The sequence below is a fragment of the Halictus rubicundus genome, chromosome 3 (genome assembly GCF_050948215.1).
Source record: "Halictus rubicundus isolate RS-2024b chromosome 3, iyHalRubi1_principal, whole genome shotgun sequence".
NCBI classification, from domain to species: Eukaryota; Metazoa; Arthropoda; class Insecta; order Hymenoptera; family Halictidae; genus Halictus; species Halictus rubicundus.
The window spans coordinates 1,643,389-1,667,023 of record NC_135151.1 but is presented as its reverse complement, the minus strand read 5'-3'; the positions used below and the strand labels follow the sequence as shown (position 1 = coordinate 1,667,023).

The 23,635-nt window shown below is 37.3% G+C and overlaps 3 protein-coding genes across 8 annotated transcripts in view; 2 read left to right on the top strand and 1 right to left on the bottom strand.

Moving 5' to 3' along the window:
* Nucleotides 1-768: 768 nt before the first annotated feature.
* Mat89ba (nucleolar protein 6 Mat89Ba) lies at nt 769-6,194 on the top strand. The gene is made up of 12 exons (XM_076784703.1): nt 769-927; nt 1,022-1,450; nt 1,819-2,287; nt 2,362-2,643; nt 2,718-2,991; nt 3,225-3,519; nt 3,588-3,812; nt 4,062-4,496; nt 4,567-4,730; nt 4,987-5,240; nt 5,311-5,720; nt 5,808-6,194. The coding sequence occupies exons 1-12, from the start codon at nt 904-906 to the stop codon at nt 6,051-6,053; spliced, it is 3,507 nt and encodes a 1,168-aa protein (XP_076640818.1). The 5' UTR covers nt 769-903; the 3' UTR covers nt 6,054-6,194.
* Nucleotides 6,195-6,276: 82 nt separating this feature from the next.
* Nucleotides 6,277-10,919, bottom strand: Rha (rha). Of its 2 annotated transcripts, XM_076784705.1 has the most exons (10): nt 10,409-10,919; nt 9,995-10,142; nt 9,672-9,927; nt 8,499-8,806; nt 8,190-8,433; nt 7,995-8,115; nt 7,815-7,918; nt 7,464-7,745; nt 7,074-7,402; nt 6,277-6,779 (listed from the first exon to the last, which is right to left on the bottom strand). In XM_076784705.1, the coding sequence occupies exons 1-10, from the start codon at nt 10,458-10,460 to the stop codon at nt 6,449-6,451; spliced, it is 2,175 nt and encodes a 724-aa protein (XP_076640820.1). In that variant the 5' UTR covers nt 10,461-10,919; the 3' UTR covers nt 6,277-6,448. The 2 variants fall into 2 exon arrangements, with proteins under 2 accessions (XP_076640820.1, XP_076640819.1); XM_076784704.1 differs by lacking the exons at nt 9,672-9,927; nt 9,995-10,142; nt 10,409-10,919 and adding an exon at nt 8,912-9,573.
* Nucleotides 10,920-12,275: 1,356 nt separating this feature from the next.
* The window catches only part of Gish (casein kinase I gish), a 129,481-nt gene continuing 118,121 nt past the window's right edge, over nt 12,276-23,635 (top strand). For all 5 annotated transcript variants that reach the window (XM_076784682.1, XM_076784681.1, XM_076784680.1 and 2 more), the window contains exon 1: nt 12,276-14,180. In XM_076784682.1, the coding sequence (XP_076640797.1) occupies nt 13,949-14,180 (232 nt within the window). In that variant the 5' untranslated portion in view covers nt 12,276-13,948. The remainder of the gene's footprint in view (nt 14,181-23,635) is intronic.

Here is a 23,635-nt window from a genome sequence, read left to right as displayed (position 1 = left end):
CTCTTTTGCAATGGCAATATATATACATATAAATATATTATATAAATATACTATACATTTGTATACAGTATATCATTTATAGGTATATAAGTAGCTACATGTTATAAAGTTTGTATATTACTTGATTCACTTTCTAAATATTCGATGATTTCATTTCCACTATTCTTCCTAAAAATCGTATTGAATTGTTTATTATATCTAACTTCTGAAAATTTCTTGGAATGTAAACACCTTTATAAATATGTTCATTCAGTCTGTAAGAAACGCAGTATATATTTTTCTATCTGTAATGCTTAGCGATAGACATAAGTTCGAGCCTATTTTTGACGGTATTGTATAATAATTTTTAGAATGTGCATGATTAATTTTGGTTGTATACATACATGCTGCCTACAACATAAAAAAATAATTAGCAATCGATATCTTCAAAATACGTTACAAAACAACTTGAGAAGTTTATTAATGATACAATAATAAATGAGAGACAGACGATGTATGTGTTCTTTCCGTGAAAATCAAAAAATTGATGCTTTATTTTTCCCTTCATATAATTAATGCTTAACACTTTACCTATCGCAAGCCTGTCAATAGCTTTTCTTTTTCTTATAAATATCAATTATCTTTTGATTTAGAGAAGTCATTGACGATAAGTGGTGTGTTAATATTAATTTTTACTTCATATAAGATATATTTTAATCAATTTAAAAGGTAAAACCAGGACCGCCATGATTTGCGCATGCGCAATAGGTGATCTATGGTGGCGCTAATGTTGAATATTGAAATGCACGTGGATCAACGCGTGATTGAGGACCAAACACGTGTGGGATTTTTACCGACTTGTTTAAACTTTATTTCCACTAATGTATTAAAGTATTCATATTCAAGTGATTGAATAATTAAAACATGAAAATGAAAGGCCCTTACAAGGTACACCAATTTGATTCAGAACTATATAACCTTACTACCAAATGCAATACAACCTCAAATGATACGGTTGTCATATAAACAATGTGTGTTTTAGCCAAACATTAGTGCTTTGATGATTAATTCTAATGACTCGGCAACTGAAAATGTTGATTATTCCAACGATGAAATTGACGAATTCGAAGAAGACAATCATGAAGCTGCAGAAGATGAAGAGGTCGAAATACAAGAGGATACGTCTATAACATCTGATAAGAAAAGAAAGAAAGTCACCGATGATATTACAGATGCTACTCCAGGAAAGAAAAAGAAATTACACAGTGAACTTTATAAGCAACCAACAGTCGAAGAATTGAATCAACTTAGGGAAACAGAAAATTTATTTCATTCCAACTTGTTCAGGTTGCAAATAGAGGAAATGTTAAATGAAGTTAGAATAAAAGACAAATACAAACGACTGTTTGATGCTTGGTTTAAACAGTTTGAGAAGACTGTAAATTCTATAAAAGAGACGGATGAATATAAGGTATATAAGTTTATTAATATTTTAAGGGATTCCATCAGGCCTGGGCAGCGTAGAGGCACGTTAAACACCTGCTTCCCCCACCAACCTCTCTTTCATGCATTGTATACCTCCGTCGCGTTTGCTAGTGCCTTGTGCCTACGATGCCCTACCATATGTACCTACGTAGCTACTTACGACAGATGAAGCAAGTCCTTTCTCTATAGTAACGACGCATGCATTTGGTCGACAGTCTCAATTGAGACAAAACTGCTCAGGCTGGGATTATGCTACTGCAACAGTCTGAAAAGAAACAGGCAATTTTTGGATGTGTAGTAGTCTAATCCCTTAATCATTAGAACAATATGAAATATTCTAAAGTATTATTACAGCTTTCAGACAAGAATTTGAAGAAACAATTGAAAGTTCGTATTCCCAAGCCCCATGTTCCACAGAAAACCAAAGCAACATTTAAATTCTCTAAGCCTTCGCAAATAGCTGTGATAGGATCTTACGCATACAATGCCACAGTTGGTCCAACTATCACTGTGGATGTGATGATAGAAATGCCTACAAAAATGTTTCAAAAACTGGACTACCAAAACTACAGATATATAAAGAAGAAAGCCATATATCTAGCATTCATAGCATCTAGCATTACTGATGATATTGCTGAAGAGAAAAAGTTTGTCGGAGATAGTTCAAGACCGATTTTAAAGATTGTACCTAGTGGAAAACTGGGTACAAAAGTTAACGTACTTGTGCACATAACAGCCCAAGAAGATAGCTTTAAATTAAATAGATTTTTGCCAGAGAAAAATAGTGTCAGACCTGGATGGTTCTTCTCAGATAAAGCAACTGGTATATTATGAAAACATTTGTTGCTTTATAACTTACTTTGTTTATAGTACTTATAAAAATGATTATTTTTGCAGAAAGTCTACCACCAACACCACATCACAATTCTATAATTCTTCGTGACTTAGTAGCCTCCAGAACAAACTCAGAATGTTTAAACATTATCAAAGAATATCCAAATCTGAGAGATGGTATTATATTATTGAAAATATGGTTAGCACAGCGCGAATTGATGAATGGTTTCGAAGGTTTCAGTGGACACATTATAACAATGTTTGTTCTGTATTTATTGTCTATTCAGAAGTTAAATACTTTCATGAGCAGTTACCAAATAGTCAGAAACGTGTGGCACCAGCTAGGTAAAACATTTTATAGCTAAATACTAAACAAATGGATGTATGAGTATTAATGCTAATATTCTCCAATTTATTAGTTCAAGTCAGCTGGCATAAAACTGGAATAACAATGAGTCAGGACAAAGATATCAAAGATAGAGTTCTGATTTATAAAAATTACTATGACTGTGTCTTTTTGGACAGTACTGGTTACCACAACATTGCAGCATATTTACCCAAAAGCACATTTTTTTGGATCCAACGGGAAGCAGAGCTTTGCCTGCATCACTTGGATAGTGCACATGCAGATAGTTTCCAATCGCTTTTTATGAGGAAAGTGCCATTTTACAAGGCCTTTGATCATTTTATATGGTAATGATCAACCACTATAATTATTTAACACTTTGAGTGCCACGTCTTCCAGAAATAGGAGATTAAATTATTTGTCCAAACCCATAAATGAACTTTGTTATTGTATTGAGTGCAGCAGATTTGGTTATTATTATTCTTGAAAAATGCAAGGTTGAGAAAAATAGCTGAGCTGGCACTGAAAGTGTTAAATTGCAACAATATTTATGGGATCGTTATATTAATTAAATATCCAGTGTCAAGGATACTCAAAGAGTGGAAAAAGTGGTGAATACATTCTCACGTAGCAACTATAAATTAGATTATGGGCCCAATCATCGCAGTCAAGCAATCATAATCATTTACAATATACTGAAACGAGGATTAACCAATAGAGTACACCACATATGTGTGTTGCCAAAAGAATTCACAGAATGGGAATGCACAAAGAACAGTTCAGACAATATTGGAGAAATCTTTATTGGATTAGAGCTGAACCCAGAGTTTTGTTTCAACATAGTGGATAAAGGGCCTGAAGCTAATTTACCAAAAGTGAGTGAACACCTCAAGCCGAGCAATAATTTATATCATGGTTCACTTCACTGTCTATTATATTTAAGGCAGCAAAATTCAGAAAATTCTGGGGACAAAGGTCGGAGTTACGTCGATTCAAAGACGGATCTATCCAGGAAGCAGTAGTTTGGTCGAGTGGCAAAACTATATCAGGAAAAAGAATAATATGTAAGAAAATTGCAGATTTCTTGCTGAAAAAAAAGCTTCATTTCAAGAAGAATCACTTTACGTATATTGCCGATGAAATGGAAGATGTTCTAAAATTGAAAAAGGTAATTACAGCAATTCCTATATTAATACTAGGTTTGTGGAGCACTAGAAGTAATTGTTTTACATTACTTTATACAAACAACAAGAGTGTATCTATCCGAATTTTTAGCCATTTTATCCAAAGAAATAAATTTGTTGAATAATTCCTCGTGGATTCTTTACAATCTCAATAATCGTAAATTCAAAATAACCCGTCATTTTGCCGAGTCCCGCAAACCTATTGTTAATGGACAATTCTCTTCTAAAATTAGGTCCAAATAACGCATTTCATGTATGGTACGGGCGAAGAAGCAACGTTGAAAGTGATCAATGTATTGAATAGTCTGGAGAAAGAATTGATGAATCTATCTGATATTCCTTTATCGATCCACGGAGTCCAAGGATCTAGCGCAGTTTTTCGATACGCGGATGTATTTCCGCCGATCGCAACAGTTCACCGACCAGACAAAAGGCTTATTAAACAAAGCAAGAATTGTTTAATATTATCAGAAAATGTAACTACGGCTCCTAAATATGTTACTCCACTGGACGTGTGTCTTCAATTATCAATGAGTGGCAAATGGCCAGACGAATTGGAGGCCTTCAGAAATACGAAGGCTGCTTTCAACATACAAATTGCAGAATGTCTTAGAAAGCAGTACATGCTAAGAGTAAATGCAAACTACTCGCACATTGATGTGTACAAGGTAGCTACATTGAATTATTTATTATATAATTTTTTAATGACACCATTAAAGAGAATTGGTATATTATTAGGAAGGATTTGTCTTCCGATTAAGGATAGCGCATCAGAAGGAAATCAGTTGCCTCAAGCAACAAATGACGGAGGATGGAATTAAACAGTACATAGACAACGATGAGTCGGTCGAGTTGGAAAGCAGATTATTTGAATTACCGAAGCTGACTAGTGCTTTACATGGGTACGGATAATTAACACTAGGTTTACGGAACAATAAAAGTGACTATTTTACATTATTTTATAAAAATAATGAGAATGTGTCTATCCAAATTTTTAACCATTTTTAAAAAAATATATTCCCAAAGAAATAAATTTTTTGTATATTAAATTTATTATTATTAGAACGCGTATTAGAACGTGTCCCGTAAACTTAGTGTTAAGGAAAAGATTGAAACTCTTTATAAGACTGGAAATAAATGATTTTACTAACATGACAGATTACACGTCCAGCAACCCTCCTTTGGAACAACTTGTTGTTTAATGAAACGGTGGCTCTCTGCTCAATTATTGGACGATTTCCACATACCAGATATCGTGATTGAGTTACTAGTAGCTTCGATGTACTTAACACCGGCTCCGTACAGACCTCCTCAAATGCCTCAAGTAGCCTTTTTAAGAATGCTGGAAATTTTTGCCAGAGGTCACTGGAACACAGATCCTGTGATTGTTAATTTTAACGATGAAATGACCAGTAAGTAGTAACAGTAGTGTTAAATTTATTGTTTTGTTTACTGTTGTTAATGTACCATAAATAATCGTAGAGGAAGAAATTGTTGCTGTGGAAACTCTGTTTGGGTCATCTCGTAGCTCTTTACCACCATTATTTATATCTACTCCTTACGATCAGCAAAGATCACTATGGACCAGGAAAGCACCAAGCACTCTGGTTTTAAATCGTATCACAGCTTTAGCAAAGCAATCTTTAAAATTAATTGAGGATCAAATGTCTGCAAAAATATTGCTAGATGTGAAGCCTTTATTTAGGCCACCACTCACAGAATACGACTGTTTGATACATTTGAAGCCAGTTATGGTTCCGAGAAGAAGACAAGCAATTGATATCAGTGAGGAGTATTCTCTCTTCGATGTACATCCTTATAAGAAACATTCTGCACAAAAGATACCGGTTACAAATTTTGATCCTGTACAATTTTTCTTGAAGGAATTGAGGGTGAGTGTAAATATTAATTGTGTATAATATATGTTAATGTGTTAACAGTTTCCTAACTAAATATAAATGTCTTTTTTTTTTCAATAGAACGGATACGATGAATTTGCTTTATTCTTTTATGATACCTACGGCGGTACAGTGATAGGAGTATTACTCAAACCTTCTGCTTTAGAAGCTAAAGACTTCAAAGTAACAAATATTAGTTGCCGCAAGCTCAACGATGACGATCAACTGGTTTTAAATGTTTCGGCAATGATTCAAGACTTTTCCATTCTTGGCAAAGATTTGATAGAATCGATCGATGTGCAATCGAAAAGATTTTCTTTGACATGATGATCCCAAAAAATCGTGGGCTCTATTTTATACTAGTATAATTGAATTGTAATGTAAATATACGAAAACTGATATTTGTATTGTACAAAGAGCAACATAGTTTGAAATGTATATGATACAATAAATATACTTTTTATATTATTTGTTCTTAGATACTCACCATGATTTCTTTAGGTGAGGAAAATATCAACGAACTTGTCAACATGTAAACCAAACCATAAAGATATACGATATGTTTATTTCAATAAATATACAGATATATGTATAAAATGAAGTATTATAAAATATTTTATAATTGACTATTTTACTGTTTCGTAAATCATTTTTATAAAAAAAATATAAAACAATAATTTACACATTGATGGATGTATTATCGTTAAAACATATAGTTTGTATCACTTCATCATTAAGGACCTTATCTCATTATTTAATTTCATAATAACTACGTCTTCGTGTGTGTAGCTACCAGTCTTTAAAAGAGAATTACGTTCTTCTATCAGGGCTTGTAATCGTTCGTCGTTCTCATCTGATCTTTTTAAAATATGTTTGCTTTCACTTTGGATTGTTTTTGAACCTACGGTAGGCGGTGTGAAAACCTGGCAATAAGGATCTTTTTCTAAAAAGGATGGCTTTTGTTTGATCACGTCGATCTCCTTTTGAATTTCATTCAATATAGTTCGATCGTCGGTCAAAGCGGTAGAGTCCGCTTGCAATATATCCTCTAAACTATTTAAAACAAAATAAATAAGTATAATGGTTTCTATTTTAACACTGGGTTTACGGAGCACTAAAAATGACTATTTCACATTACTCTATAAAAATAATGAGAATGTGTTTATTCCAAATTGTTAGTCATTTTTTAAATAATATATATCCAAAGAGATAAATTTGTTGAATAATTCCTCATGGATGTATCTTTACAATCTCAATAATCGTAAATTAAAAATATTAGAACGCGTTTTGTAAACCTAGTGTTAATGTAGTTTTGTATATTAATCTTCTATGGTCTATTATACGTACTCTATACTTTCCAATTCTTCTTTACTATTTTTTATTTGAACCTTTATTGTTTGCTGATACTCCTTTTTCATTCTGTGCATTTCCCGAACTGCCGCTGCGTACTTTTCTTTAAAAAGCATTTTACTCTCTTGCGTGGCTTGCAACTTCTCCTCAAGCGCCTTTAATTCTTGCAGCAATGTTGCTGTTTGATCCTGCGTTAAGGACCCTTTCTGATAAGTGTCTAACTCTTCCGCCTGTTTCGTAAGAAGCAACTGCATCCTTCCATTGTCTGTACTCAATTGGTCAACTTGCGTTTCTAGGATGGTCTTCTTTTTCTCAAGTGCAGTGATCTACGACGTATTAAAGATACACAATTTTTGCTCCTGTTAGCAGCTGAGTAGCGTTACTGACCTTCAACATATGGTCTTCCTGCATCGCATGGTACGATTCTCTGAGCTCTCGCAATTTCGCTTCGTATGACCAGTGCAGTTCTTCATTTGCTTTAATTAATCTAGCTTCCTTTTCGAGACTCTTTAATCTCCGTGTTCGTAGGTCTTCCGTAGCGTTGTTTAGACTATTCGCTAACATTTTACATTGTTCGACGCTGCACGCAAGCTTCGCTTCTAAACTTTCTCTATGCTTTTGCCATTCTTGACTTAACAAATTCAAATGACGATCCTCTTTCCTTTTCAACTGAATTAAAAAAACTTTTTCTTATAGTACATGTATCCTGTGAATGTACTTACATTGAGATTGTTTTACCTCGACTTTAAATATCTCCTTTTGTCGTTCTTTCCACGTTTCCAACTCGTCAACTATTTTATATGCTAAACTATCGTCTAAAATTGGTGGTCCTAAATTTTCACCTGATTTAAATAAATTGGAGTTTAATAAATGCTTCTGGTTTACGTTATACTCTAATTTATTTATGTTGGAACTTACTAGGTGTTTTCTTTTTAAGTCTATAATATGGACCATGATCCTCTAAAGTCATCGTGATATCTAAGTTCCCAACAATGTTCTGTTCAGTGTCGTACAATGGTGTATCACACTGACACTCAAACTGTAAAATGTATGCATCATTTCAGCCTGCACCTGGATATGTTTGTACAATACTATTCTTCCCTATTGCATTACCTTGCTTTGATGAAACAGTTGTTTCACATCGATTGCACATTGAGATATACAAATTTTAGAATTCTCATCTATTTTGTATATACTAATTTTAGGTGGAAAAGATAGCAATAAATGTTTGATTTCGTCTGTCGCTGATATAAAATGCAATTTACATCCTGCATCCTGCAACTTCGTTTTTTCTCCTAATACAAGTGGTATTTTTGGACGATAAGTAGATGTGACCTCAGTCTTTGGATGATGAAATCTGCATTATTTTATGTATTAGAATAAATAAAAACATTGCGACTGAGTTTCTACATTAGTACATACCGAATTTCAATATTTGGTACAGTTAATTTCGAAGACATTGATTTAATTGCTGTCAATAAAATATTTAAGCAATAACAATGATATGCTTCTATACTTTTGGAGCAACCATTGAGTCTACAATGACATGGCAGCTTGTCAAGTGATTGGGAAAACATTGGTTTAATTGGTTGATTTCTTATATGTTCATAGCTCATAGACTGCTTATCCAGCATGTTGCATCCATTTGGAAAATTGAACATTTGTACTTCAGTAGTGTACTTTTCAAAATCACCAGCAGGATTTCTATGGCAATCTATTTCACTATAATTCTGGAAATCATATTTAGAAGTTAAAATGTCTTCAATTTTGATTTATAATCTCCCTCCCTTAAATCTCACACATTTAGCTTCACAATGTGTAACAGGCGAACTTACTATTTGCCTTAAATCATTTCTTTGTTCTCTAACAGGATTAATGGGGCCTGTCTCACTTAATATTGTGCTCGGGGAATTCATTATTACCTCTGTCTTACCTCCTATATATTGTAATTTTAACTGCACATCAAGATACGAATTATTATATTCTATTTCATCGTTGTCAGTCTGATCCTTTTTATGCAGATGACAGCGATAATTTAAAATACTACTATTGTTCTCAGAAGTTTTAAGAAACTCCTCAATATTGTCAGTAGGAGCTAATGGTTGCATATTAACTTCTGATTCAGCTATTACATTACTTTTATACTTCAAATAGATAATCAAAAGTGGTTTTACTTGTAAATATGATCTCAAAACTTTTAGAGAGGTTCTTATCCTTATTACAATTTTTTCATTCAGTGCCCAAAGCTCTCCATATTCTTTTTTGGACTGATTAAAATACACGTCATTCTCTAATATTTTGCACCAAAAGTGTAAATTGTTTTTTAAGTCTGAGTAATATTTGGTTGGTAATAATAAATCTATGTTTGCTGCAGATATGGCTGTGATGTTCATCAAGAACAGCTCATGGCAAGTTTCTAGGGGACCCAACTGAATAAGACGTTCATCGCGTAATAAAATTGGAGTTACTTTATCATCTTGAAATGTTGCTTGCTCGGATTGTTTTGAATTCTTTCAGATAAAAAATAATTGTATTACCGAAACATGCTGAATACATGAAATTCCATAGTTTAATTACAGAAAATGGAATATTTACCTCTACGTGACAGTTTAACAGTGCAGAGTCTTGATCATGAATACTTAAACCAAGAAGTAACTCTGGTTTATCTGCTTTCAAATTACTTTTCAGTCCTAGCAGTTTATGCCAATTAGTTCTCACATCAATATCTTCATTTTTAGAAAACATTTGTGCAGATCTTAGACTAAGCAAAATGTACCCCAATTTCTCTTTACTGTCGTTGCCCTTAACAGTAAAACATTCTAATTTCAATGGGACTTGTCCCGATCTCATCCTATAAAATTAATATAAAATTTTTAAACTATTTTCCAAGAGATATTTCATTTCTTTTCAGTACGTACTTCCGTAGTCTACTCTTGTCTACTTCCCAAACCAAATCGTGATCATATTGCGGATTAGGACTTGGTTCAATTGCTTCGGTCTCTAACAAATGTCCATTTAAAGTTGCTGTCACTGATGTTGGCAGTAAAATTTGCTCAAATCCTCTACCTATAGGTACGAACAAAATGTCAATGCTTTCGATTTTAGTGCACAAAAATACTCAAGCCATATAATAATTAATTGTCGTATTAACATAACAGAGGCAGTCAATACGAGGACCTGCATAGTGTTCTATGAATATTCAAGAATATACTCGAAGAATATTAAGTTTTATTTATTATGTACATTCTTTACAAGTAATTTGTATTTATTAATAATTACATCGGTACAAAATAATCATTTTTAAAAGGTTAATAAATCATAATGCAATTTACCTTCTTTTATATTCAATACGATTCTCACGTCAGAACTCGTCAACTCTTCCATGGTACTATATCATACACAAAAATAATAAAAATAATATCTGGAATTGTGTAAGGTACATCAAAGAAATCAGTAAAATTCAAATCGGTTTCCATGGGAACATGAGCATTTCGTATCACAACATGCTCTTCTAATAATGTCACAATTTAGTTAGAGATTGAATAAAGTTCCGAATGCAAAACCTTGTTATAAATAACAGTTTCCAAAAATCAACTCGTGACATTAATTTCATGCTTGAAATTCGCATGTTCCATTCAATTTAAAATTCAAAATCAACGCCATGTCTATTGTCGCCATATATAAATATATAATTAGCTAAGAGTGAATGCCTGATAACAATATTTCAACATCTTCCGAAGACATCATCAATTCTTTATATGAATGGGATCATAATTAAGTTCTATCGTTGAAGCATAGCACAGATTATTTATTTTAAAAAACAGGACTGGCAAAGGACATACGAGCGGGAAGAAGAAATACAAATTGTTTCTGCCACGGGAAATATCATTTGTAGACGTACATAGCACATGCATTGTTGAAAAGGAAGGGCGTCAACATCGACGCTGGGTATGTCACAGTTGGAACTTTTGCCAAAACTTATGTTGTTATGTCCTTAAATGGGATGACCTTGACATCCTACGTGCATACAGTGTTGTTCAGTTTTCAAGTTGATATTTCCATCCCTTTCTCTACGTCACTGGATGAAAGAAGAAGAAGAAACTGCGTGCGAAAAGTTTGAAACGTTGGAAAACGCGCGCATATATGAGACGTAAATCGTTGTGAAATGATATTGAACAAGTACATCAAATTTTATTAATTTATTATTATTTAAAAATTTACTTTTCATCGTGTTACATATTGCCCATTTACTGCAACAGTAATATACTTAAAAACTTGCAGTTTTTGAGTCATTGTTTATGCTTTTTACGTACATACCTTGTTCATTTTTTTGTGTTTGAAGTATGAATTATATTGAAATTTTAAGAGAAGTGCGTGATCCGGGTCATCGCATATTGCTGTAAATGTAATTATATAGTTTCTATCTTCTATTTATCGTTGAAAATGTATTATTTGAACGTATGAAAGTAATGTAAATGGCTTTTGTCGAATCGTTCTTCCAACAATAACGATCGTTATTGTATGTCGACATACTATTCTTGATCGGACTTCGTTTAAAGAGTCATAAATCGGAATAGAGTAAGAAAATTCAAGGGTAAATGAGTATTTACAACACTTAATAAGACTATTATTATATTCCTGTATAGAATTTATATCTTGTAATGCCAATTTTGCATTTTAACGTTGCTGCAAAGTATATTATACTGTAGACTCCCACATAATGCGATCAAAAAATTGCTTTAAAAACTGTATACATATATCTACTCTGGATGTACAGTATTTTAAACGATCTTTTGTACATTTAACATATACATTTATTGCTGCATAACATATACGTGCACAATTTCTCCAAACAATTTTACGTTTACCTTAAAATTGAAATTTTAAACAGTTTAAAATTGCAATTGCAACACATTTAAGAGAAATATTCAAGTTCGTATGATTATTCAAAAATTTGAATGTATACGTAGTTCCGAAGCTATATTCATAGATTTCCTCAGGCATGCGCATTCGATTACAACGTTTCGCGGCCATGTTTGGTAGGGACCCTCTTGCGCACGCATGCGCGTTCGAACAAACTTCCGAATTAGTTCTTTAGAGGCGCCGTGCAGTGCCGCGGCGGTCGCGGTCGGCGGAGCATGTACGCACCGTTGGGAACGCGGCCTTATTTCGTGGCTGGGTTGGCAGCACTGTCGGCCTCGTAACAAATCTCACCCATGTCGAGTCGAGCGCGAGAGACAGGAGCGTAAGCTTGTCCGCGATCGTTTGTCCGCGTTCGACGGCTCTTTTGAATAGCGTGTGTGCGATCGGCCGATAGAACGGTACAGCTGGGCGAAGTGGATACGTGTCCGTTCGATCGCGGTTTCGTTTGGAGAAATTTTGGAAGTCATAGAGAGCCATAGGGCGACTGAGATAGAGACGGGGAGAGAAAGAGCGAGAGTGAGAGAGATAGAAAGAGAGAAAGAGGGACAGAGAAGGACCGTGAGGGACTATGCTCGGTTAATCTGGGCTCTCTCGTGTGTAGGCACACAATAGCTGATCGAGCGTACTGGTGGTGACACACGGCAGCGAACGGTTTCCTTAAACAAGAAGGAGAACAGAGGAAGCTCGCGAGGTGCATGGTGGCTGTGTGCGTGTCACCGGGAAACAGTTCCAGAGCCGCTTCGGCGGCGCTCCCCGAATCTTAACCACAGAATCGAGAGAGTCCTCTCCTGCGTGTGTGTGTGTGTCGCGGTGGTGGCTGAAGGCACAGGCCTGTATCGGCGGGGTCTGTCTGTCTTCTCGAGGCCACGAGAGGATTCGGTGAAGGATCATCGCACGCGGCCAGCAGGCGCCCGTCGTTTTTCTAATGGAGGTGACGGTTTTCGAGTGTGTTCGACCGCAAGAGAACAGGCCACGGCGATGCACGCCGTATTGACTGTAACGCGATATTTCCCATTGACTATTCCTCCCGGCCGGCCGGGTCAGAAAAGAGCCAGATCGAAATTGGCATGGAATCGTCCAGGGTCCTCGACACGACGAATGCTCGCCCAGGTCTGTGATAACTACTAGCCGCTGTCGCCGCCGCCGCTCTTCGGAACAGAGTAAACGAAAACGGAGGCAAGAGAAAACTGAACGAGAAGAAGAAACACAGGGAAGAACGGATAAAGAGCTGTGTATGTGTGTGATTCGCGCGTGTTCCTTATTCTCTCCTACGTCTATATATACGTATATATATATTAAAGTGTAAACAGTTTTAAAGTCAGTTTTGGAGGTTAGGATAGCATGGGGATTGATCCCCTGGAGGCATCGACCGACGAACCGTGACAACACCTGCGACTCGCCGCGTACACGGTGTGTCTCTCCTGTTCCTCTCTGTGCGTTGTCGTCGTCGTCGTCGTCGTCGTCGTTGTGCCGTGTGTGCGTGTAAAACCCCGTAACGCGTCTCTCTGTGTGTGCGTGTGTGTATATATACATCTATATCGCTGGCCCAGGAAGCCGCAGGAGTATTTTATCCATCGACGGTTGTCCGAGGGAAGACGAGAAAAGAAAATATGTCAAGAATGGGGATCGATCCCCGATACGACACCGTGCAACGTCGCGACCATTAAAAATCGACCGTGAACCGGGGGAGGGGGGGGTTTATTATTCGACGCGTGTCTCTCTCGGGGGGAGAAGCTTTATTTTTTTTCTTTTTTTTCCCCTCTTACTACAACCACTTCTTCTTCTTCTTCTTCTATCTCTTCCTTTTCTTTCTCTCTCTCTCTCTCTCTCCCTCCCGTTGACCGAGTCGTTGAATCGAGCGTGTTTTCTCGGCTCCTGACGACAGCTCGCGACACGGATACGGTCGCCACGGATCATTTAACGGAGCAGAAGACCACTGTCCAGCGAAAATGCAGAAAAGGGAGGACAGACGAGAGGTACGCCAGAAAGAGTTCACGCGCAGCCCCGAACGCGACCAGGAAGACGCCAAGAGGATCTCTCGCGGCAGCGGGAACGCGCCCAGGTCCAACGTGCACTCGTCGAGGCACAGTGTCACGTCCTCCTCGAACGTGTTGATGGTCGGCCCGAACTTCCGTGTCGGCAAGAAGATCGGATCCGGCAACTTCGGGGAACTTCGGCTCGGTAAGTCCGACGGTGTACATTCGTTTTTCTTTCGGTGCCGCTCGCCTCGCGCCGCGCCGCGCCGCGCCGCTCCGTCTCTCGCTACTTCTCGCTACCCGTGTCTCGAGACTGTAATATCGAACGGGACTATTCACCCTATCGAGAATCTATCGAGACGCGGCGTAAACGGCGCCCGTTTATCCGTTACGAAAATTACACGTACACGCTCCGACGCGAAACGGTAGCGCACTTTCAGACGTAATTTTGATTTGACGTTGCAACAGAAATTTCATTTATGCGCCCCCTCTTTTTTTTTTATTTATTAAGCATTTAAAATCCTTCTGGGTTTATTTCGCTTTACAGGAATAATATATGTGGATACAATAACGTAGAATGCAGAAATAAAACAAGGAGAATACAATAATAATACAAGTGAATACAATAACAATGTCCGTTAATACTAAATATGTAGATTGCAATTACTCCCTCTTGTTATGGCTCGAACTTTTGTTACGTACGTTGCACGTCACTTTTCGGTGACATTGCAGCGATTGCATTGTTTTGCGCGGTGGTTTTGCGGTTCTTTTGAAAAATCAGAACTGCAATTAACTACAATTTTATAGAAGGAGCTTGCTCTGTCGTTTCTCCTATTTTAATAGCAGATGATTAATTTGATAATGGATTCGATTCATTTTTTTTTAACTCTTTAATCTTCCGATTTAGAATATTTCCATTCTATATGATTTATTTTTCATTTTATGGATATGAAACTAATTACTCGTACAATACTATACAAATGGTTGCATCAGATATTTTTGAATGAATATCAATGAATCAATTAATGAATGTATACATAGGTACGTTATTCGTACAGACGTGTCCGCGAAGTAGTAGGCAAAATGAAATCGACATTTTCTTGATTGTACAGTGAAAATACGAGGAGATGCACGGTGCGCTATCTTTTTGTTTCGGAGTGTACGGTTACCGCGTTCGCTGCACCACCGTGCAAAATTGCATCGTTTAATCCGCGGCTAGCCGATGCTCTGTCACTTTTAACCCTTTGCGTATGTTTATCTACAGACAGATAATCGATTCCATACAGTGTTGCATTCCTCCGCGAGGAAATTGTTTCTCTAATTTTTCTCGCCCTGACCTATCACTTTCCCGTTCGGGTTCTTATCAGTAACGAATAGTTTGCAATCGAATGTGCTAAATGCGACGGACGTAGTTGCGATCGTGGAATAACACGATGCGGAATTTTACACGTAAACGGAGCAGACGGTAAAAGTGCGGAATTATTTATCCTGTATGTAACGAAATGGAATTTTGTCTGATAAACGTAATTTCCTGTTGCGAACATTTTACTGCGAGTAATAAGAAAGAACAGATAACCATCTTTAATCTATTAACGCTCCCATTACTCTTTTCGTACAATTTATTTTGTATTGTTCTCCCGAAGTTGACCCACGATTATTAAAAGCGTCGAAACATTTTTTGAACCAATTTATAATTCATTAAAGCATTTAATCAACGGGGGTTCGGAATTATGAAAATGCATGTTTTCATTAAAACGCACGTTGCATTTTACGAGTAATTTAATCTCGTCAATGCATTAAACAATTTTCCCTGCAACCGTTCTAATTACAACGATAAAACCGATGTGATCTACATAATCGGTTCAATGTAAAATGCAACAGAAATAATTATTAAAACAATATTAATCGTTTTAATAAATTCCTGTTGAGGAGATACGATCGAAATCGTATGTTGTTTTCGAGCGACAGTCAATTTTGCGTTGCACTAACCTCGATGAGAGTGCGTGCAAGCATGTTTGCCGCAAAGTTTACAAAACAAAGCGTCGCACTTCGTATACACGGTTTCGGTAAACAAATAACGACAACGTAAATAAATATACGCCGCCTGAACACGAGAACAGCTGTAATCGAGTATACACTGGCTCGAACACTTGTCTATGTTTTCTTTTTTTTGTCCTTTTCGATTGATTTTTCATGGGAAATTTTATTCGCGAACTGGATCGCCTTGTATAACAATTTGTATAGTAATTGGTTCTCGATTACACACTCCTGTGTTGCCGCTTGTCTCTTTGAGCTCGATGTGTTCTGTATCGTTTCGAGTCAAAGCCCTGTTGGTTCTGAAACATAACATAAAAAGAGGATGAAGCATAAATGAATAAAAAAAATTAGGGCAATTTGTGGGGGTCGTTGAATACAATGGGTGAACAGGTGTTTCGGGCCACACCCTGTAGCTGTGTCCGAGCAGGATTTCTCAAAGCACACCTTGCGTGCTTCATAATTCATTTGCAACTTCTGTACTAATTTTCCACCCTATATAAAATTGAAAATTATTTTCTAGGCGCAGCAATTCTTCTTTTCACAGTAGTAAAAGTTCTCTGCAACTTCTATTTCTGCTCTAATTCTTTAATCTCGACAAAATTGAAAAATGTAAGCGCATTCCTTCTTTTATCTTTTAATAAAGATATCGAATTTTTAATTCTTTTCTTCACAATAGTTAAAGTGTTCTGCAACTTCTGTACTAATTTTCTAGCCTATATAAAATTCAACATTTAAATTCTTTAAATTTAAACATTTAGACACTTAAATAGTCAAAGTTTTCTGCAGCGTCTGGACTAATTTTCTGCCCATCTAAAATTAAAAATTGAAGCGTGTTCTACGCATTTTTATCATTTCGCAAAGGCGAAAGGCTCCGTATCACAGCGACTCGAGTCAGTTCGTCAGAGGACAAGTGACAAATACAATTGGCTAACTGTTTTCCTAATTCGTTTTCCTAATTACCGAACGAGCAAGTGCGCTTTTCAAAATAAACGCAACGGGAGCGCCAAGGGTCGAAAAAAAGAAGCGGAAGAAAACAGTGCTCGAGACTCGTCAAAATATTTATGCTAGGAGGCAAAGTTTGGAGCGTGGTCTTGCACGCTCGCTGTATACATTAATTACCCTATTCATCGCCACACATCGTCCCGACCTTTATGCGAGCAGTCACGATCGCGATGACTAACTCTCTTGAATGCTTTAATTACGGTACGTTCGTTAAAGGGCGACCCGAATGATTAAGGAAACGTAAACTCGTAGTAGAATGTGTTAATTGGAGCCAGGCTACTCCAATTTGTTTAGCAACGACCGGCAGACGATTAGAATAGCTCGTTCGTTTGCTAGCAACAGGAACAAGAACAGTTATGTAAAAACATTAATTCGGTTTGTTCACCCGGAGTAACGAAGCGACTTCGAGCTGAACTCGTGCGGAACACGGTTATCTGTCTTCCCTGGCGAGGATCGATCGCGAAATGACCGGCGATCATTATCAGTGCCGTTTCGCGTTAGTTCACAGTCATTTCCTTCGAGCGTTTATTGCGAAACTTTACGTCCCGCCACCTTTTTGGTCGGAGTGTTCGATTTATTTTACGAATGTTTTTACTGCGAAATGATGTATCTGTTTGCTGCGGTCCAGTAAGGCGATCGCGAAAATGAATATAGCCAGTGGAGTAACAGGATGACAACAGCGGTAGCATTGACGTGACTAAAACACTGAAATTTACTGCATTAAATCGGTTAATCATTCTCTGATAAAAGCTTAGATTTTTATAACAGTAATAATAGGCACTTCAAACATGATCTACAACGAGATGAAAACGAGAAAAATTTACGTGGAATTTATTATAAACTAAATTGCAGTAGAATCGAATTTCCAATTTATCGTTGGTTATTTTTAAGAGTTTCCTAGACAAAAAAACGAAACAGTGTTTGTTGCATTTAATAAATAGCCTGAATTTTCGTGACATTAATAGGCGCTTGAAATATAATTTGCAAGCAGACGAGAAAAATTTACGTGCAATTTATTATATACTAAATTGCAGTAGAATCGAATTTCCAATTTATCGTTGGTTATTTTTAAGAGCTTTCTAGACAAACAAATGGAACAGTGTTTGTTGCATTTAATTCGTGCGTTAATTTCCGATGTAAATGATCGGTTCCAGATGTTTGCGTATCTCGTCGTGTACACAACTGACCTCCATAATTAATATTCTCTAATGATAATGTTTACAATGATTGCATTGAAAACGCCGCCGCGGCGGTTACTGCTGCAGCATTGCACCGCGAGACCGTCCAATGACGTTGACCGATTCCTGGTGTCTCGCATGCACCGCTTATCGTTAAAGTTCACGTCTAACGCATGACGTAATTCCGCGTGATAAATTTATATCTTTTATCTATGCTAAGAGGAAGCCGAATATAGAAGTGTTTATGTTTGCCGGACGATTATTAGCTTCGTGTTACCGTCTTGTTACACACGTCTGCGCGTTCCGCAAACACAGGCCGCTTGAAATTTCCGATTAACGCACGCGGTTTACTCTTTCGCGAACCGCAGTCAACATTTCGGTAATCGGAGTGGCCCAACTGGGAAGAACGAGCTAATACATCAACAATTTTTACTAATTCATAGCTAGACAGCGGATTTGATGCATTTATTACAAAAATTAGTAGGTGTAATTTTAAGTAGCAAAATTATTAAAAAAATTTAAACATACTATTATATTACTTTCAATCTGCTGAACATAGTAAGAAGAAAAAAAAAATGTCTGTTTCACTTCAGTTCGTTGCAATTCAGGTAAAAAATTTTTAGTTTGCATAAAAAATCCTACCAAAATCTTAAAAAACGCGAAACTAGTTTTAATGCATTTCTATTTAAGCCTGGTTTATTTTTTTTGCAAACTACACCAACATTTCACTTGATTTTTCTGCATCTTCCTCTCATTTTTCTTTTCTTGAATTTATGAGAAACGTGAATTAAATTTTACGGTCTGAGGATCTTAAAACTATGGATTGCCCGTATTCGTAATAAAGAGCGCGATTTTTCATAATTTACACATAGCTTCGTGGAGCTTCTTAACCATTATCTCGCCCCTCCGTGACGTAGGATATTAGCGTAAATATCGCCAAAAGGAATTTTTATGGCGGTCATTAATCCTCTAAAGGTAATGGGGTAATGGACATATAAATGAACGACAAGCTCTAGAGCGAACCTTCAATTTTATACGAGCCTATTCTGTAATTTTCGCGAGCGTGTTCTGTGATTTAAAAATCTTGATTTTCAAAAGATCTGTTGGGGATACACGCAGCTCGATTTATTTTAACAGTAGCACTCGGTAAAAATAATTACGTCGCGTGTCGACTGCACGCTGAAATAGAGTAATTACCTTCTTTATTCCGCGCTTCGCCGAAGTTTTTCCAGGAGGAATAAATTTCATTTTGCGTCCTCGTAATCTCCTGAACGGAATTTCAAGTTTTTAAAGGTGCAAATGCCCTTGTTGTTCTTTGCAACAAGATGATCCTGGTAATCGGGTGCTGAATAGATGGGGTTTAACTCTTCTGCCTTTACGGCCATTTTACTTAACGCTAGGTTTACGGGACCCGTCAAAACGACGGGTTCTAATATTTTTAATTTACAATGATTAAGATTCTAAAGGTACATCCATGAGGAATTATTCAACAAATTTATTTCTTTGGATGTATGTTATTAACAAAAAATGGCCACAAATTTTGGGCAGCATATTCTTGTTATTTTTATAACGTAAATAACGTAAAATAGTCACTTTTAGTGCTCCGTAAACCTAACGTTAAAGAAAGACTCATAGTCGCAACCCTTATCGATTAACTGCCTTGCGAGTTTCTGTATATTTTCTACTTAAAATAAATTGCTTTAATAAATTACGCTTGATACCACCGAGTGACCCAAATTGAAAGAACTTTCGTAATAAAATTCTGTTCCTCTGTTTTAACATACAATAAACATAAATTGCTTCTTTTCGAAAAAATTATTGGATCAAAGGGTTAGGAATAAACGTGTACTATGACATCAATGTTTTCAACTTCCTAGCGAGTTCGGGGAGTTAATCAATCCACTATTCAGTTTCGAATTTCAGTATTCCGCACTATCATTCGCAACGTTTTCAAGGCGGTAAAAATAGTGAATGATTCTTTTCGCAACGAAACAATGAGCATCTTATGCTCCTTCTCCTCTCGGGATGTTTTTCCATGAACCATCCGTTTCGCTTTTGCGAAGCAGATCACCGGTTGCGTTCGATAAACATTATCTCCTCCGCTTTGTTTACCCACTTCGCTCCCTTCAATCTGTTCCGCTAATCCTGAGCATCGCCGGCAAGATAACAGTCGCTTCCCAACAAATTATCACTGTTAATCATTCGCCCGAGCAATTTCAACTCTGTCCAATTATTCCGCCGAAGAAACATCCACGTTTCCAGGGAACGATCGCGATTCTATTCATCAAGCTTTCCTCTTTCACCGGGGGAAACGGTACAAAGTGCGCCGCGGCTGTGTTACAAATGCGTGTGCAATCATGTTAAATCATTAAAGTCTGCGTCGCGAGCTCCAGTAAGAATGCCTAGAGCAAACGTTGCGAATTAGCGAGCCGATTGTCGACGGATATACATATTGTTTTTACGGTGGCTATCCTAGCTTTGCTTTTGCTCTGTCCCTTGGAAAAAATGTGAGCTGGAGCGAAGGGTCGAAAGATCGACTTTTGCTTAAAACTAGACCAATTAATTTAAACTGTTAACATATTCCCGTCTCTTTGGAAACCCCTTACACTCGAAGCTGTTTTGTGACCTAGAATATTTCCATTGTATACGATGTATGTGGTTACTCTTATGCACATGAAATTTACGAGTAGTAGTAATAAACGTAATAAATGTTTTTGCCTAGGAAATTTTAGAAATTTCCTGGGTACAAACATGGTAACGTAAATAAGGTGGCGCCTTAGACTCGCTTTTCTAGTGTAAAGAGTTGACGATGGCTCGTTGCAAAAATGAATAAAGATCATCAACAATTATTCAACCATTTGGAATAAGCCTAGCAATGAAGATTCATTTCGGCACCGAAAGCCGATAAAAAATAGAGCAGTTCTTTGAAAAATCTCTTTTCGGAGACGGAAGTAATTTCGAATGAAAATTCATCGACTTTCGTTTGTTTCCTTGTCACTGAACCTAATAGAATTCGTTGAGTTAAAGGGGACAGATAGTCGAAATTTTGGCAAGCGACGCAATTCGAAAAATGTCTGCCTCTAGCCGTGATTCATCTCCGAACGATCCAGCCGCGTGTGAATACTCGTTTAGATCTTCCGCTTGGCCGGCTTCTTCCAAACTGGCCGACAAATTGAGACCGTGCCCGTCGAATAAAATCCTCCAGTTGTCGGCGAACCTTTCCAGGTATACGGGCCCGTGCTTTCTGCCAGATGATTGTTAGGTGTGGAAATAGCGTGGATGGATCGGGGAACGCGTCGATACCCGGTTAGGTCCTTGTTTGTTTTCTTGGAAAGCTCGGAGACCTCCTGGACGCTGCTCAACTAGGGCGCTAGCTCGTTCAAAGCTGCTGGTCCCTTCCAACCTTGCGATAAAATCTCTTATATATGGGAATTAGGGTGTAATATGTACTGTATCTTCCTCTATTCCAACACCGGCAACCTCGTCTTTATTTTAATAATATCATCCTTATTAACCGTCGAGTTCCAAGCAAATTCCCATTTCTTCTACAGCGATTTAACAATCTACCTTCTAGACTCTATAACAAGTACCTCAGAATTTTTTCAGATTTTTCCAAAGCTCCAAATAATGAGAAATCAGGCCTAGTAATGAAAGACCTATTACGCAGAGTCCTAAAAAATCATGTTGTCAATGAAGGGTTACTTGACCCCTTGCTTTAGAAAATCTTGAGAAGCTGGGCCTTTCTCAATTTGTGTCTCTTTCAATTGTTCATGTAAGAATTGGAAGTAATCTGTTCCATTGTGTTACACCTCGATGTCTGCGGCTTCACTATTCTCAATACAGTGAATTCTCGATATAAGTCAATAACACGGGTCTTGCTAGCGTCATGTATCGTCCAGGAGATATACCCGAGCCGAGTTATCACGGGGTACACCTTCTGTGGTAGTGGGGATAATTCCACGACCTATATCCTCCAGGCCTTGGCGACATGTATAGTGAAATCACTGTAATGTCGCCTTTCCAAAGAAAAACATTTGCCAACTCATTAGTCTTCTTCCTACTTGGTCTCTAACGATTATCTAGAGGAGGGAGTCCTAAATTTGCTGTGGAATTACGTTTGCATCAAACATTGAATATTGATAGCAAGAAAATGATACTTCGTTCCGACTCCGAGGAGATGAATAATCGGCAGATCCATTAAATTTAGTTTTAAACCTTCGTTACCAGGCTGACGAGACTAGGGGATGATTGATGTCTCGGCTTGGCTAGCTTTAAAACTGGATTTAGAGATTAGTAATCACCGCGTTACTAACAATCTCGAAAAAGTAATAGCTTAGATTATTAACGTTCGTGTGCGGACAGGATGAATCATGAGCGAAGACGTCGCGCGACTAATGCTTATTACGTTAGACAATTTATCGAACGTTATTAAGTGCCTGGTGGAAATTGAATGTAATGAACATTTTGCTGCGAGCGTCGCACTTTTGTGACCATCATTGTACCTCGTACGGTTTCATTGTTGCTTTGTTTATTTTTGTGGATAACAATGCGTATACGGATACGTTGCCTTATAAAAATGGAAACACTACATCTTTTGAATTGTCCGTAATTTTCAATATAATAGATGCTCGTACAAGGAAATTTATTCCATTATTTTTCTATTAAAGAATTTTGATAATTTCCATAATTGAAAATATAAAACCGGTCGTTTGTCCGTGGTCGGTTTAGTGTTAAAATCGTGAGTCAAAGTTTAGAGTAGATTTACGTTCAATAAATATGTTTCTTTCAATCATTTCGTTTACTTAATCGGTTACTCGGGATTCCCAGTGAAATCTAACGCAAAGAGATGAGGTAAAAGACACGTAGAATATGGAAAATGTTGCAAAGTCGCTCCCGCGTTCGGTGCTAGGATAAGTCGGCCACGCGTGGCCGATGTTAATTCACGGGTTGACGTTATTGTCGTCGGTTTAGCGACATTTATCTGTTGATAAGTTCGCGGTGCCGTGCACGGCACGAGTTCGGTTGCGTTTCGAGCAAGTGACTCATTCTTAATATTAAAGCGGTGTGTCGCGTGATTGCGGCGCGACAGTCGCGATCAACCATACAGCAGAACGAACGCATACTCGTGTCGATCTTTTGATCATGACTCGCAAACTGTGTTCACTATATTCACTATGTGTTCCGGGATCCGCTTCCTCCTCGATCAGACCGATCGTTTCAGAATCGGTTATTTTTCACCGGTCTCTTATCGGCGCGTTTTATCACGGCGTCTGCGGCTCGCGTATCTTACTCGTATTTCTTATCGATACAACCGTTCGATTCTACATACATACATATCGAATGCATCTTGCACAACGCATTTTAACATTTATCTTATCTACCGGAGACTATTTCATAATTCCTTTGAACGTCTATGCTCCATAGCTGTGGATCTTCCAACCTT

Bases quoted from the DNA above. Each gene is read 5' to 3' on its own strand.
- Mat89ba (XM_076784703.1), top strand. From the start codon at position 904: ATGAAAATGAAAGGCCCTTACAAG. The intron at 4,731-4,986 runs GTACGGATAATT...CTAACATGACAG, and splicing joins CTGACTAGTGCTTTACATGG to ATTACACGTCCAGCAACCCT. The intron at 5,241-5,310 runs GTAAGTAGTAAC...AAATAATCGTAG, and splicing joins TTTTAACGATGAAATGACCA to AGGAAGAAATTGTTGCTGTG.
- Rha (XM_076784704.1), bottom strand. From the start codon at position 9,469: ATGAACATCACAGCCATATCTGCAGCAAACATAGATTTATTATTACCA. The intron at 7,919-7,994 runs GTAAGTTCCAAC...TATTTAAATCAG, and splicing joins ACTTAAAAAGAAAACACCTA to GTGAAAATTTAGGACCACCA. The intron at 6,780-7,073 runs GTACGTATAATA...TGTTTTAAATAG, and splicing joins GAAGAATTGGAAAGTATAGA to TTTAGAGGATATATTGCAAG.